Genomic DNA, 16,049 nt, shown 5'->3' with positions numbered 1-16,049 from the left:
AGTGTGATGAAGCTCTCCTGTAGCACACCTAAGATCCTACATGGTTCTTAAGGGAAACCAACCTTTAGACATGATTTCTACTTTCAGTCAGCAGTGTAACATCACAGGCATGGCGCTGAGACATTTTTCATGGCTAATACCTTTTGGGTTATTGGAGAAGTTCTTGTTTACTAAGCCAGGTTCGGGAAGAATGCTGTACTGGAGCAAGCCCAGTAAAGGAATGCTAAGCTGAGTGAGAGGCTGGAACGTCTGTTGTGTGAAGAGAGGCTGAGGGAGCCGGGGCTGCTCAGCCTGGAGGGCAGAAGGCTCAGGAGAACCTTGCTAATGTGTAAATACTGTATGTGAAGACATGAAGAAAAGGGAGACAGATTTTTTTTCCATGGTGCCCTGAGACAGGACAAGAGGCAGTGGGCACAAACTGACACCTGAATTTGCACCTGAGCACAAGAAGTCACTTTTTTGTCTGTCAGGGTGGTCAGACGTGGGAGCAGGCTGCCCAGAGGCTGAGGAGTCTCGGTCTGGGGAGACATTCAAAATCTGAGTGGACACACTTACTCCTGGGCAGCCTGCTCTGGCTGACCCTGCTTGAGCAGAGGTTGAGCTACATGACCTCTAGAGCTCCCTTTCTTCCTCAGTGGTTCTGTAGTCTTTTGTTCCCTACTTCATGTTAAAAAGAATCTGAAGCATATAGTAGATCATAATGTACTTGATTAAATTGTGTAACCCTGCAATGATAAATCGTACACTGCAGACCTGAAGTCATTCCAGCTGAGATCACTGTCTGGTTCCACCACAGGTGACAGAGAAGGTTTTCTCATTTTTCATGTCTGATCTGGTTCTCATGGAAATACACATCCCAAAATAAGCAGGGAATTATTTTTGACTCTGACAGTCCTTAATTACATCTTGCTGACCTGTAACAGTGTAGCTTTGCTCTTGTCTCTTTTGCTCCTGGCCATGGGATCGGCTGCTCAGTAACAGGCTCCAGCATGCTGGGATTCTGGATGTTAACAGTGCTCTGTGAGCAGTGAAGCAGAGGCTGGAAAACACTGTCAGGAGCAAGGCTGTAGTGCAGTCTTGAGCCTCGGCTTGTTTGCCTGCTTAGTAATAAGGCTTGGCACTCCCTGACTTCGGTGCAGAGTTGCTGGTGGAGATGTGAGACAGTGCTACAAGAGATAGGATGTCAGGGTCAGAAGAGAAATGCTTGGTGCTCTAGGATCAGGGATTGTGTGTGGTTAGTACCAGCTCTCCAGCTTGTGACACTAGGAGCAGACTCACTGCAGAACTGCAGCAAGGAGTTTCCTGAGGAAACTGTTTTGGTTTGGTTTGTTGGTTTTTTCACGGAGTGAAGTGGGCTGGCTGGAAAATCACTGCTTTAAGGTTTCTCCCTGGGATGAGACCAAGACAGTGGAGTGTGCTTCCGTGCTCTGTAGCTCTACATTGAGGCCAAAGGAAATGATCCCTTCCACAGGGAACCCTTAAACAGTGCATCCAGCAGTGTTCATGGGGAAGGTTCAGCTTCTCTGTGCTCTGTTCTGCTGACCTGCTGGGGCAGAGATCCACTGGCTTTAGTCACAGAAGTTGTCTCTTAGGATCTTGGTTGAAGCTATTAGTGGGATTGGTGGGTTTATATTGGTGTAAGGCACATGAGGCAAAACTGCATTTTAGGAGCCTCGAGTTTCTTTCTTACCAGTCATTATCAAGCAGTACAAGAGTGTGTAGGCTGCCAGAGGATGAATTTGTCTTAGCTCATGTGAGAAACTGGGACCATGTGATGTACCACAAAATAATATTTGCACACTTAATATGCCCAAGTGTATTATGTTTCATTGTTTCCAGTATTTGGACCCCCTGAGTGGCTTGGACACCGAAGTATCGTCCCTGCACTCGTCATCTCGAAACGGAGCAGAGCGATCCTCACAGCCCCTGAACAGTGTGCAACTGATACTTACTTAGAGCGAGGGGGAAAGGACTTGAAACATTGATGCAGATAATGAGAGGACTGAGGGCTCTGACGAGCGGGATTTGTCAGCTTGGGTGTTTTAAGGGGCAGCCATTCTTTAGAGCAGAAAGCACCCTCCAGCTGATGGGATGGGGCAGTCTGTTTTCACAGGAGGTGTGCCCGTCATTGCTCTGCTGGGCTGCTTCAATTCTACTTCAACTTTTTGTGTAGTGCTGCCACTGCTGATGGATTGGATTTCTCCCTCATCTGATGATCTATGGCAAATTTCTTTGCAGCTGTTCTTTCAGTTTCCAAGTTAAAGACTAGTGTAATGTTTCTGAAAGGCTGGAAATACTGTTTATAAATGGGTGTATCAAGAGGTTGCAGTTTGAATGGCTAATCTTGCTGCTACCTTTAGCTGCCAGGGAAATCACTCTTAACACAAGCTGACACACAAACAAACAAAACCAACATGCAACATACACTTTAAACTGCATTCAGGAAAATTGGTTACTTGATACTTTGCTTGAAGCATTGGACCATTTCCATCCTGCAAAGTTTCAGCTTTGGAGCATTTACAGAGTCCAGGCTTAGCAGTCAGGAGGTTCAGAGCCATGTACATTGCCAACTTCAAATTTATCTTGAAGTCAATTGCCAATGACAATGGAATCAGTAAATCCCTTAAAACATACTGTCTTTGCTGCCTGTCCTCTAGGTATAACGGGAGTTCAGGAACTGAAGACGTTTAACTTCCAGAGGATCCCAAGGAGCTGTTGGTGTTCTCTATGTGACTAGCATATGTTGTTTTCTGGCTTGTTTACACATTGCAGTGATTCCCCCCCCCTTTTTTTTCTGTTTTTTTTCTACTGCTGCCATAGTTTGAAATGGGAGGATGTTTTGAAATAGTTTAATTTTAACTTGCAAGCAGTGTGAAATGATTGCTTAAACATGACAGATCTTACCTGTGCTGAGAAAAAAGTTAAGATCGTGATTCTTGCCGACAGCTCCTCGCCATGACTGACACTGTTTATTGTACTTCTGTTTTTAGAATAATATATAAATGCTCTATGTGTGACACTGTGTTTACTCTGCAACCTTTGCTCTATCGCCACTTTGATCAGCACATTGAAAACCAGAAGGTGTCTGTTTTCAAGTGTCCAGACTGTTCTCTTCTATATGCACAGAAACAGCTTATGATGGATCATATCAAGGTGTGTAGGCATCTTCTCTTGTTTCGTTCATAGATACCATTTGTCATGCAATGTATGCTGTGAGAAACACTGTAAAAGGGCAGAGACTAACAGGAAGACCACTGAGAGATGGAGATGTTGTAAATTCCAGGAGAGTAATCTGTGAACAATGTTCTCAAAGGTTGAAATGTTACATTTTGTATGTCCCCAGCTGCCTCTGATGTAACCACTAACTCAGTTTTTTTACATGAGTGTTGATTTGGGTGTACCAGGAACGCCTCTGTGCATTGCATTCAATAGGCCATTCTATCAGAACAGTCAGGTGTGTAGTGAAGTCAGTCAGTCCAGTCCTGATAAGTATTGAGCCTCATTCACGGGATTCTAAGTACTACTCCAAGTATTATTCCAGTTGTTAGGAGCTGAGGATGCTGAGCAGGTTGCAGAATCAACCCTTGGGTGTTCAGGACTCACCGGTGGAGCTGGTGTGTTTCTGTCGTAGCTGGCTATCGGCATGTTTACACATGCATGCTTTGAAGTGGGTTTTCTTCTTAGTAGGCTTAGAACTGAAGAAGACTGACTGTCATCCTTGCTAAACATGTGCTCAAGAACCCTCAGTCCCCTGGCTGTCATTTGTTAGCTGTGTGGAAAACCAAGCATCTTTCTTGTCTGCTGAAACTGTGATTTTGTGCTTTGGGCTCAGCTATGGCACTCAGAAACCTCTGAAGTTTTGTGGAGAGCAAGGTGACAGGCCTTAAAAAGCAGCCAGTCTGAGACCCGGGGAGGAGATAGGGAAGGGCTGGCCCAAGGTGTTCAGCAATACAAGGACTGCATTTCTGCTTTGTTTCTGAACTAGTTCCTATTTACTTACGAATCATCTGTATTTGTGCCCTTCATCTTAAGTGGTCCTGATGCAGCCATGCCAGGTCCTACTGTGTTCTGTTTTCTTGGATCCCTTTGTACTGCTGCCTTGTTTTTTCTTTTTTCACTAAATAAGTAAATTCCATATTTAACAGTTTATGTCTTATCTAATTAGTTTCTCAGCTCGGGTATTACTGTAGAAGTTACAGCTGCATTTAACCGCTCTTTGAGACCTGAAAACTACAGTTTCAGGAGCATGGTCCCACTGTAACTAGGGCCAGAAGTTATTTGTACATAAATGAGGGTTGCTCAGAATTCTCGTTGTGAAATTATTCCCAGTTACTTCCAACTTGGGCACTGTTTAATTCTGTTGGCTTTAGTGTTTCAGGCCAGTATTTGTACTTTCAACCAGTGCTGTTTTAGCATGTCTCACTATAAATGATTTGGACATGCCTGAGAAGAAAATGAGAGGATCAGAACATACACATGCAGTAGCAGCCTTACTGCTTTTATCCAGGACTGCTGGTGCTGTTACCTTTAGGATGTGTGTACAGAAGGAGGGACAGCAGCAGCAAAGTATAAACTGGACTTCAGTCAGAGGGGGATGATAAAAAAAAGGGTAACAATATAGACAGAAACAGAAATGGTCTGAGGGACAGGACAAGAGCCAAGCAAAGGCAGGGCTCAGCTTGACTGTACAGGAAGTAGTTGTTTGGTATGGGTGAACAGAAAGCATCAAGGCAGAGAACACCTGGATGAAACAGAACAGAAAGGGACAGAAAGAAGCTCAGGAAGAGCTAGAATATCCTAGAATAATTCCTGCAGATGTGAACACTTCTTGTTGGCAGAAGGCACGTCTCGTTTGCTTCCAAGGGCTCGCTGCAAGAAAATGCCTGGCACTGGTGAGAGGAGGTGATGAAGGTCTGGGCTGGAGGTGTGACACTCCCAGTTCTGCTGGTGAGACGTGCTGGGATCTCTGTCACTCCATGCTATGCTTTAGTGCTTCCTGTTTATTTTCAAACCAGAAATTCAGTTTCAAGTATTGTATTCAAAAGACACTAAGAAGGTTGAGGGCTAACATTTTACATGCTGACACGTTAATCGGGGAGGGAATCTCCAGGTCGGTCTTCAGTTGTTTGACAGTGCAGGAACCTCCTTCCCACCCCTACCCTGTGCTGCTCTCTTCCTATCCTGGTGCAACGGCAGCCCCCTCCTTTGCTGCACAACTTCAGTTTGTTCTTAGAGCCAGCCAGCTGGTCCTGAGCACTTTGCAGTTCAGGTTTTTTAATTGCTGTCTCTGCTTGTGGAAGTTGTTAAACAGAAGCAGTGTTCTACAGGTCAGTTTGACCTTTGCTTAGAGACAGGAAGTGGTCTTGGGAGCCACAGGACTCACAAAAGGATTTGATGCCAAAGTACTGTCCTGGTGTGTCAAATTGCTATTCTCCTCAGAGTCAAGAACGTATTGAATGTTTTTTGTTTCTGAGGTGACCTGTAGGAAAAATAATTAGGTTTGCAATGGGTGTGCACATCATGCAGGAGAGTTACAATAAAGGCCAGTAGGTGAGATGAAGACCATGTCATTGCAAGGGACAGGTCTTCAGATGTGAAAGAGACCTTGGTAGTGGATCCATGTTTAACAGTGTGCTCGTGTGCATGTAAGAGGCTCGGACACACAGCTGAAGCCCAGGTCTTCCTCACCTAGTCAGCGTTTTGGAAGGCTCAGGTACAGCATCATCATACTGGCTCTAGAAACTGGGGAAGGAGGAGGTGGAAGAGTTCTTCCCTTCTTACTGACACTTTCCTTAAAGTCTAGAAATAAGCCAGTGATGAAGGGCCACTACCTAGGAGCTGCAGGGTGCTTGAGAACAGCTTGTTAGGCACCTCTGAGCTGTCCCCTGCTCTTGGGGACCCTGCATGCTTTTGCAGCTATGGACTGTTAGCAATGTAACCCCAGGGCAGGGTGCTCATAATGTGCCACAGTTTGTTAGTGAAAAAACTTTCCTTCCTGGAACTCTTTAATCACATAGTTTGAAATGAGGATGCTCAACTAATATGTTAGGTAAGTAAAGCAAGAAACTAAACATAAAGTACTTCTGGAACCCTTTTTCCCTTCCTATTAAACATCAGTTTAACCCACAAAGTTGGTTTGTTTGGTTTTGGGTTTGTTTGGGTTTTTTTTGGTGAAAATCTCCAGCCACTGAAGAAGCCTCCTTCAGCTCCTTCAGCAGATGGTGTCTCTTAGCGTTGTGGGCAAGTTTCTCTTTATGCTAGGCCTTGCCTTTACTTAATCCTGTTTCTTTAAGTTAAGAATGTGGTCTGTTAATAGTATGACAAAGAATTAAATCAAGACTTCTGATTCAGAGATCTTTGCAATTTGTCAATGCAACTGTCTATGTCTATGTTAGTTTTTATACCTTTTTTTTTCCTGTGCTCTCTCTTTTGTTGTAGTCCATGCATGGAACTTTGAAAAGTGTTGAGGGGCCACCAAACCTGGGGATAAATCTGCCTCTCAGTACTAAACCCACAACTCAGAACTCAGCCAGTCACAACAAGGAGGATGCAAAATCTGCCAATGGAACAGAGAAGCTGGATAAGAAATCTCCTTCTCCCATAAAGAAAGCAGAGCCTAAAAAAGTCACTAATCTTGGCTGGACATGTTGGGAGTGTGACAGGCTCTTCACCCAGAGAGACCTTTACATCTCTCACATGAGGAAGGAACATGGAAAGGTAAATGAATAATACTTGACTACAAAGAAGTAAATGAAACCTGAAACATGAAGTCACTTTTCTCCAAGTTTAGTTGTGGGTTTGAAATAATTCCTTCAAGTTCCATTGTTGCTCTTCTCTGTTCTTAAGTCTGTTTCATGCATCTGTCTGGCTGTGTAGTTTTTGTCCTTGTCTGCATAGTTCTACTGAGAAAGTCCACATGCTCTTGCTTAACTGTAGGCTTCTCCATCCAGTACCAAAATTTCTTCAAGATGGAAAGAGTGAAGGATGTTCCAGTATTTCATCCAAGTCATCTAATCTAATCCAGGTTCTCATTTCTTCCTTTGTGCCTTCTCAGTTCCTTCTTTCCCTTGAAAATTCATTAACTGTTAAGACTCAGAGAATGGAGTCTGGTTCTATTGGTCCAAGGAGTACAAAGCAGTGTTTGATGTTATAGGTAGATGTGCTCTAAGGTTGAGCCATCACTCTAAACTTGCACTTGTCAATTCAGCCAACAAGCCAGTGAAGTTGAACAATTGGAGTTCTGTCCTTTGAGCTCGTTTACATCAAGTGGATTGACAGTGACCTGAGGCAGTGCTGTATTCCCGCACAGTCAGCAGCACGACAGCTTGATGTCCCTGCTGCCCCGATACCTTTTCCGGTTAAATGATGTTAAAAAGGCTGGCAGAGCAGTGAAACTGGTCCTTGTACAGACCCTTACTAGCTGTGGCTGGGATAGATCTTGCAAGCTCCAGCCTGGTGCTGGCATGCAGCAGCTCTCTGCTTCCCAGTCCTCTCCTTCGCTATGTCCCAGTGAATGTGGTCTGGATCCTTCTGCAACTGGGAAGCAAGGAATGGAACTAGTGCAGTGTGCTGCCCTGAAGGCAGAGAGCTGACCTGAAGGGCGGAGAGGAATCATCCTGAGTGAAAATCTGTACTTTTCAGGATGTTAATGTGCTACCATAAATGATAGCGTGTTTCCAGAGGTTTCTGTGTCTCTCCAAATTACAGTGCTTATTTCTAAAGCTGTTGTGCAAATTTATTCTGTTTCTAAACATCCCATGAACAGCTGAAAATGCTGTACTATAGAGTGCCATCTCTAATTTTCTTGTGACAAATTCAAGCAGACAGCACCCAAGCCTGGCTGGCAGGAGCCTATTTCCATGTTTCTCCTTACCTGAAGTAACTCCCACTCCATTCTTTCAGCCCTTCTGCTGTCAAGAGTCTAGTAGCTATACTGCCAGTTCCCCTTGGAATGAAACACCAAAACCTAAGGATTATGTTTCACAGAACTACCTTTTTCTGTTACCTCCTTCTCCTTTTACAGCTTTAGGGCATGAAAACTAGACGGAGGAGCTAAGATCATGTGGCCTCCATTTGATTTCTCTAGTGGCTTCAGAAGACCATTTTTGCATTTCTGTCTGTTGAAGTCACTGAAGAACTGTTAATGGCTTCAGTTTAACCCTGGTGTGTGATTCCTGACGCTTCTGTGCGGTAGTGGCTGTGAAGACACACCACGAAACACGGTGCAGTCCCGGCAGCATGCCTGCACGCCCAGCGCTCTGGCCTGCTAGTCTAAATTTTAACTCCCCGGTGTTCTCACCAGCAGACCAATAAATTCAAGAGCAGATGCAGCTCACATTGACAAGATTCTTAAAAACAAACCAACCAAACCTCCATGTGAAACTGTCACTTCAGAGTGAGGTAGAGAGTGATGCCCATTCTGACCACCTCTACAGCAGAGTGGCAGGAGGCATGTAAAGGGAGGTTGGCAACACACTGGTAATACCTTCTACATACTATGTTTAAATATGTATCTTCCTGTCTCTGATGTTTAGTAACAGTGCGCAATGTTACCTCAAAACAGCCCTTATTATGGAAACTTAGATAGTTGTTGCACTCAAATACTGGCCTAAGTGAACAGACATACAACTCCAAGTCTGTTGGAAATGGGTGATGAGAAGCAGCTGCTGCATTCCTTCCAGGCCCCCCCCCCAAATTTTGTTAGTGTTCAAAACTGTATCCTTTATGGATACATTAATTGTAGGGAGCCTAGAAAGGAGCATAAGACAACAAAGTATGCAACATGGGTCTAATAATTAATTAATTCATAATCTGTGTCTCTGCAGAAAGGGAGGTGTGAGTTCAGTGCTCTAACACGATCGGTGCCGAAGGCTGGAAGCTTCAGTTGAGCAGGTCATAAGCTACTTGCAGAGTCCCATGTCACACATGGCAGCTCCACTGGCTCATCTGCAGCTGCTCCTGAGCAGTGTAGCCATTAGGCAGAATATGAATATGAAGCTCATCACTTAGAGCATTAATAGAAGACGGATGGTTTTCAGTTCCTTAAGCATTTCTGTATGGCTTGAGCTCCTTACTATTTAGAATTTATTTGGTTTTTAATGCATATATCATTATTAATTGATACTAGGCAGCAGAGAATGACTCATATCACATGAAAATGTCTGTGTGGGTTATGGTGCATCTCCACTGTTTAGGAATTTGTGACTCCCTCAGAGGGTAAGAATAAGGAAACCTTTGCTTTGTAGTGGTTTGGAAAGCAGGAGCAGATCTTAGCTGGATTCCTCAGAGGGTGAAGAAGGCTCCGTGTTCAGTGATCCCAGCGTTCAGCCGGAATGGTAGAATAAAATGACAGGATTTGTTTTCTTCAGTTTCCAGAGTCATACAGGAAAGAACATAGTGACAGTATGAAGGAAAACTAATTTTGCTGCTAGAGCAGGAAAAAACAATCCAAGGAACATGGATTTCCTTCTGGTTACTTGACTGATGGTATGGGGCTGCCCTTTGCTTTACTGTCACCTGACTAGCAGGCAGGAGTCCTCTCTCAGACTGGAACACTTGAAATCTGGGCCCACACCATCCAAATTTCCTTTGGGAAGCTCCATTAAAATCCGTTTCTCCTTCAGACCCAGAACACCTTGATTCTGGCAGGAATCATTGTACTGAATGATAAGCATGGGGTCCTGACTCTGGCCGGATTGTTGAAAAGTAGACTGTACCCATGGAAGGAAGTGGGAAAGCTGACTGGGAATATTTCCATCTCCTTGCTCCGGTTTACAAGATGTGTCTGTTGAACTGAGTTCCAGGGCTGATGTAAATTAAGGGACAGGACTGTGTCACTCATTCCTGTATGGAGTGAGGTCAGCCTTTGGGAGTTGTTGTTTCTTCAGATGCTAGAGCTGTGGCCATGTTCAGCTGGAGTGACACTGGTGGAGACCACTCCAGCCTTTCCATCTTCTTTCCTTTTCTTTCTCCATCCACTTAATAGGCTAAAATATAAACCCCACAGAATTCTCTGAACAGACGTCCCTCAAGTTGTCATCAGACCACACCTCTCATTTCCTCGTGGCTTTCCTGCGCTCTGTTGGTGTATCAGTATCTGTGACACTTTGCTTTGGTTCTTGTTAAGTGCTCATCACCCCTCCTTGTACGTGACTGATGAGCCCTCTCAGTCAGCAGCTGCAGGCATAGTTTGGTGGTGGGAAGGGAAATGTCACCGTAGTGAAAGCAAAACCCTCATCATACTGTCTTGACTGATACAGAAATAACCCATTCATCTTCCACTGAAGAAATTTCACTTCATCCACAGTCTGTGACACCAGTTTACAACTGGTGACAGATGTGTGTGTAACTTGTGCTGATCACACTGCTTTGAAATAGGTCCAGGTCCTCTGGCTTCTGCAGCGTTGCTGCAGCAGCAGCCGGCAAGTGATGTTTCTCTTCCACACGTGCACTGCTTTTATTGAGCTGCTCTAATTAACTCCTATGGTTTTCTCCTCTTTTTCCCAAGCAAATGAAGAAACATCCGTGCCGGCAGTGTGACAAATCCTTCAGCTCCTCCCACAGTCTCTGTCGTCACAATCGCATCAAGCACAAAGGCATTAGGAAGGTTTATACGTGCTCGTAAGTTCTGCTTCTCTTTCTTTGCAGAGTATAGACCAACAAAAAAAACCTGTTGGCTGTGTTTCTTGCCTTGGGGCTGTGAAAAGGAGTGTAACCTTCATTCAGATGAGTCAGCTCGTTAAACAGACAGCCCAGAGAAGGCCATCCTGCATGCCTGAGCCGTGACAGGCTCCTGGGGGTGTGTACATCAGCTCTGCTATCTCTCAGTGCTTTCACAAGCAAATTTGCTGAGCTGAGAGTTCTCCAGTGAGTTCTGCACTTGGTTTTCAGTAGTCTCTCAGGTACACAGTGTGCTCTTCCAATCCACAAAAGCCAGTGTGTATAGTGCTGTTCTTAAACACGAACCAGTGTGTAGTGTCTGAAAATCCTCAGTGATGTTGAAGGGGCTGGAGAGGTGATACCTGACTGGACAGAGAAGTCCATGTTAATCATGTAAGATCTGTAAACCAAACCTTCCAGTGTATCTCTTCATTCCCAGTTTTGTGTGTCTTGAGTGTGCTGTGGAGCCAAGTTTGGGGCTATGAAAAGGAAGCTACCACCAGCAGCCATTGTCTGTGGTAGCAATCTTAGCAGTCCCTTCCCTGTCGCTGTGTGCCTTCTATTTTGCTATGGAGAACACAAGGCTCAGTGATGTGGAAGCCTGAGACTGCTGTGCATGGCACAGCGTTCCAACAAATGCTTTAGAACATCCTGTCCCACGCACCAGATTGTTTCTGATGGACCCTCAACTTGGGCTTCAGCATGTGTGAGCTGGTCAGCCCAGATGGTGTTGCTCTTGATAATGTAACAAGTAGCAAATACCCGGGTTTTGTGTACCCCCTGAGCAGGAAGCTCATTGCAGTTCTGTTTCCATTTCAGAATGATGCCTGCAGTACTCTTGGTTTTATTTTGGGTTAGGTTTGGTTTAAGATAAATGAAACTGCATTAAAAAAGTTAAAACCTTAGGAGGGAGACTGAGAAAGAGGGCACTGCAGTTTAACTTCTGCCCCCACAGTTCTTTCTTGGCCATCCCTCCAGACACCTGTATGCTGTGTTACGTCACTGGAGTTCAGGAGAAACACATCCCTGAAAGCACACGAGATGCTCAGAAGTGATGCAGCTGGCTTGGGGCGGGGGGAGCAGAGTATGGGCTGTGAAAGAGAACTTTGTTCTGCTGCTTAGTTTGAGGCTGGAAGTGGGGCTGAAAATGAATTGCTAGTTCCAAGAAGAAACTGTATGTGGGTTTGAATGCAGCATTAAGTGTCATTTGGAGCTACCATTCATCCTGCATAGGAGGAAATTGCTTTCCCTGCGGAATTTAAATCAAGAAGAACTTTGGGAAGTCTCTAATAGAATGCACAGTTTGGTGGTCTCAGCAGAAATCCAAGAAAGAGACTCAGGTGCTCCCAGGTTTTATTCCATTTTGGATGTTCTCTCCAGATGACTTCTCGTTTGCTCTGAGTGTAAATTCTCAGAGACTCCTAGTTCTATTTTGTAGTTCTGCTCATTTCCTTACAGTAATTACCCAGGTAGTTGACGGTGCTCTGGTCTGGATTTGCGTTCGAGTGCTGGTTATGTTCTTCACAACAGTATGACTTTGTTAAGCCTGGCCTGTTGGCCTGTACACTTCTGCTTTGTGCTCACTCATGCAGGCACTGCCCGGAGTCCAGGCGTACCTTTACCAAGCGGCTGATGCTGGAGAAGCACATTCAGCTGATGCATGGCATTAAAGACCCTGATGTGAAAGAGATGGCTGAATCAGCCAATATGGAAGAAAGGGAAGTCAAAGAAGACACAAAGGTAGTTACTGAGAAGATTAATCCAGATACCAAGAGCAAATTTATTGTGGGCATACGTTCAGGATCTTTAAACATGAAGGTAGTTTGATCTCGGGAAAACCTGATCATCTGCGAAGTAGAGCCCAGACACAGGCTTTAATGTTTGGTCAGCCCTGGAGGGATCAGGCAGTTGGACTAGATGAGCGTTGTAGGTGAAATCTTCCAGCTGAAATGTTCTTTTCTGTTTTGCTATTGGTGAGGAGTGTTAGGAGGAAAGTAAAAATAGATGACAACGCTGTCCAAAGACGCAGATGTTACCAGCAGAAACGTAACTGGGTTTTAGAATGTACTGTTGTCCTTTACGTGACACTTGCAGCCCAACACATCTCCCTATGTAAGTGTTAAAAAGCTAGCAGGCTATGTGCATTATCTTTATAAACATCATGGAGCATATCTGAGCTACCTAGGACACAGAAGATTCTTGAAGAGTATTCATGTTGGAAGAATATCAAGGAGAATGTGAAAAACAATCATCAGTTTAATTAGTTTAATTGTATGTGTCAATCCATCCTTTAGCAGGATGTTAGTTTGGTTATTAACAATCAGGAGATAATCTGTCAAATGAAATTTCATCCATGAAATGATAAGTAAAATGGAGTTCCTGGGCTGCTGTTCTGTACCCAGCTGAGGTCTGGTTCTGTGCATGCTTAGATGTGGTTATGCAAACAAGCATGTATACAGCATGTTCCATGTTGTCGCTCTGTCAGAACAGATGAGACAATTTCTGTGCCATGCCTGGTAAGGAAAGCCCCCAGTTTTCCAACATGTACAACATGTATTGGCTTCAATTATTTGAAATGCCCTGTTTATCAAAGTTGTATTGGAATCTACCAAGAGGAAGCTTGAGAAGTGTGCAAGGCACAGATAGTTACAAAAAGAACCTGTGGTTATTATCTGCCATTTGTGTCTGACTATAGGTTCCTAGTCCAAAGCGCAAGTTGGAAGAACCTGTTCTGGAGTTCAGGCCTCCACGAGGTGCCATCACTCAGCCGCTGAAGAAGCTCAAGATCAATGTTTTTAAAGTGCACAAGTGTGCTGTTTGTGGCTTTACAACAGAAAATCTTCTCCAGTTTCATGAACACATTCCTCAGCATAAATCCGATGGCTCCTCCTACCAGTGCAGGGAATGTGGACTCTGCTACACATCTCACGTGTCCCTCTCCAGGCATCTCTTTATTGTACATAAGCTGAAGGAGCCTCAGCCGGTGTCAAAACAGAACGGGTCTGGGGAGGATAATCAGCAAGAAAATAAACCAAATCATGAGGATGAATCATCTGACAGTTCAGCATCAGACAGAAGATGTAAAGTTTGTGCAAAGACTTTTGAAACTGAAGCGGCCTTAAACACTCACATGAGAACACATGGCATGGCCTTCATCAAGTCCAAAAGAATGAGCTCAGCTGAGAAGTGATTGGATTGTTTGGGACTCAGAGGCCTCTCTCCACATTGGAATACTAAAGACATTTTTGCTACAGGAAGTTCAAGGTATACTTGTGTTAACAGTACTGTTCAGGAGGTTGCAATATATTCTGCATAAAAGTGTCCCCTTCACCTCATCGTCTATCCCCTCAAACCATTGAAGCAGTATTTGAGTTGACAAGAGTTTGTATATATTTAAACTAATAACTTTTATACTCTTTGTTATGTGTTTGTGTCTGTATCCAGTGGAAAATTTGGGGTTTTCTGTTTTGTTTCTGTTCTTTTTCTAGTAAGTTTCTTTAAAACAGAGTTCTGAATACTGGGGCAGTTCCTTGGGTCCTCTTAAACTGTTTCTTAACTGAACGCTTCTGAAAGGAAGTTCAGCTAATGGAGGTGCATCAGAAAGCAGCACTTGGAGAGGCATGGAGGGGGAGTTCAGGGGAGGTTTTAAATGCTAAGAACCTGTGCTTCTAGATATCTAAGGAAGTTTCTAAACTTTCTCTTAAAAGTAGGTATTTAGAAATCAAATAAAAATTCCCACTGCGCGTTCACGCAATGCTGGTCTAGGTGGCACCACCAGCAAGGTGCAGGCTCCTAGAACGATACAGGACTGTAGAAAAGTATAACTGCACAACTCTCTGTATCATGAAGTGTTTTTTTGGTTTTTTCTAGGCTGTCAGGTGCTTGCAGTCAGAGCTCAAACTGTCACAAAAGGGCTGGCCTGCTCCAGACCCAGCAAACCCGATGTGATTAGAGAATAGGTTGATGATGATGATGGTTTTCCTCCTGTAATTTGTTAAACACTATGTAGGGAGGCGCGTACACAGCATCACGTGTTTTCCTCTCTGGCTGTCGACAGAAGATGGTTCACCCTTGCTGCAGGGGTTGGTCCTTCCCGGCTCTGTGCGCTAATGCCAAACATTCTGGTGCTCAGCGTCTCACGCAGCCCCGGCTGCCGAGCGGCGTGCCACCGCGGCGCAGCCGGTGCGGCCCTGGCTGCCGGCGTTCCCACGGGCCGTACGAGGCCAGCCCAGCCGTTTCCCACCGGTACCTGACACCGCCAGTTAACGCCTTCACCAAGGGCACGAAGGTACCGTGCTGTCCCTTTCGTATAGAGGTCTCTGTGAGAGTTATATTTTTGGTTTGGTTTTGCATTTTATACCTTGTATCTATCCCAAAAAATACCAATTTTGTACTTTTTTTTAAAGCAATGGTGTATATATAGGTAGCTGCATGAGACACCGTAGTGATTGTCTAGTTCCTTACAAGTCTTGCTGCTGTCAGATGTTAACTATACACTATGTCCATTACAGCTGTATTAAACACATTTCATATGTAAATAAATGTGGAGCATTTTGCCCCTAAAGATTTCTGAGATTCTGTTATTTATCATTAAATTTTAACAGTTTGAAAAATGAAAGTCTTTGAAAAAATAGGGATCCTTCCTGGCCACCTCTGTGAAAGTTCTTAATCACTCTGGGAGTGGTGCTGTCAGAGACATCTGTTCTGCTTTCCCTCTTCCTCCTCATTCTTCATTTGGCTCGTTACCCCACAGCTATTACTGGCCCATTGAGTGGTCATGAGTTACTTCTCCATCCTGGAACACACAGCTGCCCTCTCAGGATCCTCCACTGTAATGTACCCTGGTCATCACTGCCCTTGCCATTCAGTGTATACCCCTTGGACACTTGTTTGTTGATGTGCACTGTCAACTGTACAACAAATGAGTTCTCACTATGCAGAATGGTGTTTTGTATAGAGTGAACCGATAATAAAGGTTAAATTTTCACAGCCATTATTAATACTTTTGTTCATTTTCCCTTTTCACCGTCTTCCACCTGCAGGGGATGCTGCAAACCAGTAACTTAGGTCGTTGTTGGTAGCAATCGCTTCAACCTCATAAAACATCTCCATGAGGTCAGAACCGGATCGCTTGGGCTCCACTGTTTTACAGTCACTCCTCCGGTTAAACACAGAGATAGCTAACGCTGCACATCAACTGCAGGAGACAGGTTGGCACAGAAATACTGAGGAAGGCTTCAGGGAGCATTTGGGCAGGAGAACAGTGTCACTGTCAGGTCTGGGGTTAACGTGTGGCTGCTTCACTGGGAAACAGCACAGAAATAAGACAGCGAGTGTGTACTGTGGTAATAAAATCACAAGCCACTCGGGGAGGTTTTGACTGTATCTTC

At 44.5% G+C, this 16,049-nt stretch overlaps 1 protein-coding gene across 8 annotated transcripts in view; it reads left to right on the top strand.

The window, feature by feature from the left end:
- The window catches only part of ZNF532 (zinc finger protein 532), a 38,696-nt gene extending 23,471 nt beyond the window's left edge, over positions 1-15,225 (top strand). For 7 of the 8 annotated variants that reach the window (XM_068169334.1, XM_068169333.1, XM_068169331.1 and 4 more), the window contains 5 exons: positions 2,991-3,153; positions 6,439-6,717; positions 10,508-10,620; positions 12,252-12,399; positions 13,355-15,225. In XM_068169334.1, coding sequence (XP_068025435.1) covers positions 2,991-3,153; positions 6,439-6,717; positions 10,508-10,620; positions 12,252-12,399; positions 13,355-13,849 — 1,198 coding nt within the window. In that variant the 3' untranslated portion in view covers positions 13,850-15,225. The remainder of the gene's footprint in view (positions 1-2,990; positions 3,154-6,438; positions 6,718-10,507; positions 10,621-12,251; positions 12,400-13,354) is intronic. The other variant, XM_068169338.1, reaches the window with a different exon arrangement.
- Positions 15,226-16,049: the final 824 nt, after the last annotated feature.

This window comes from Melanerpes formicivorus, unplaced genomic scaffold (assembly GCF_026170545.1).
Source record: "Melanerpes formicivorus ecotype bairdi unplaced genomic scaffold, bMelFor1.0.p_v2 SCAF_179, whole genome shotgun sequence".
NCBI lineage: Eukaryota > Metazoa > Chordata > Aves > Piciformes > Picidae > Melanerpes > Melanerpes formicivorus.
The sequence above is the reverse complement of the archived record's forward strand: the minus strand, read 5'-3'. Positions and strand labels throughout refer to the sequence as shown.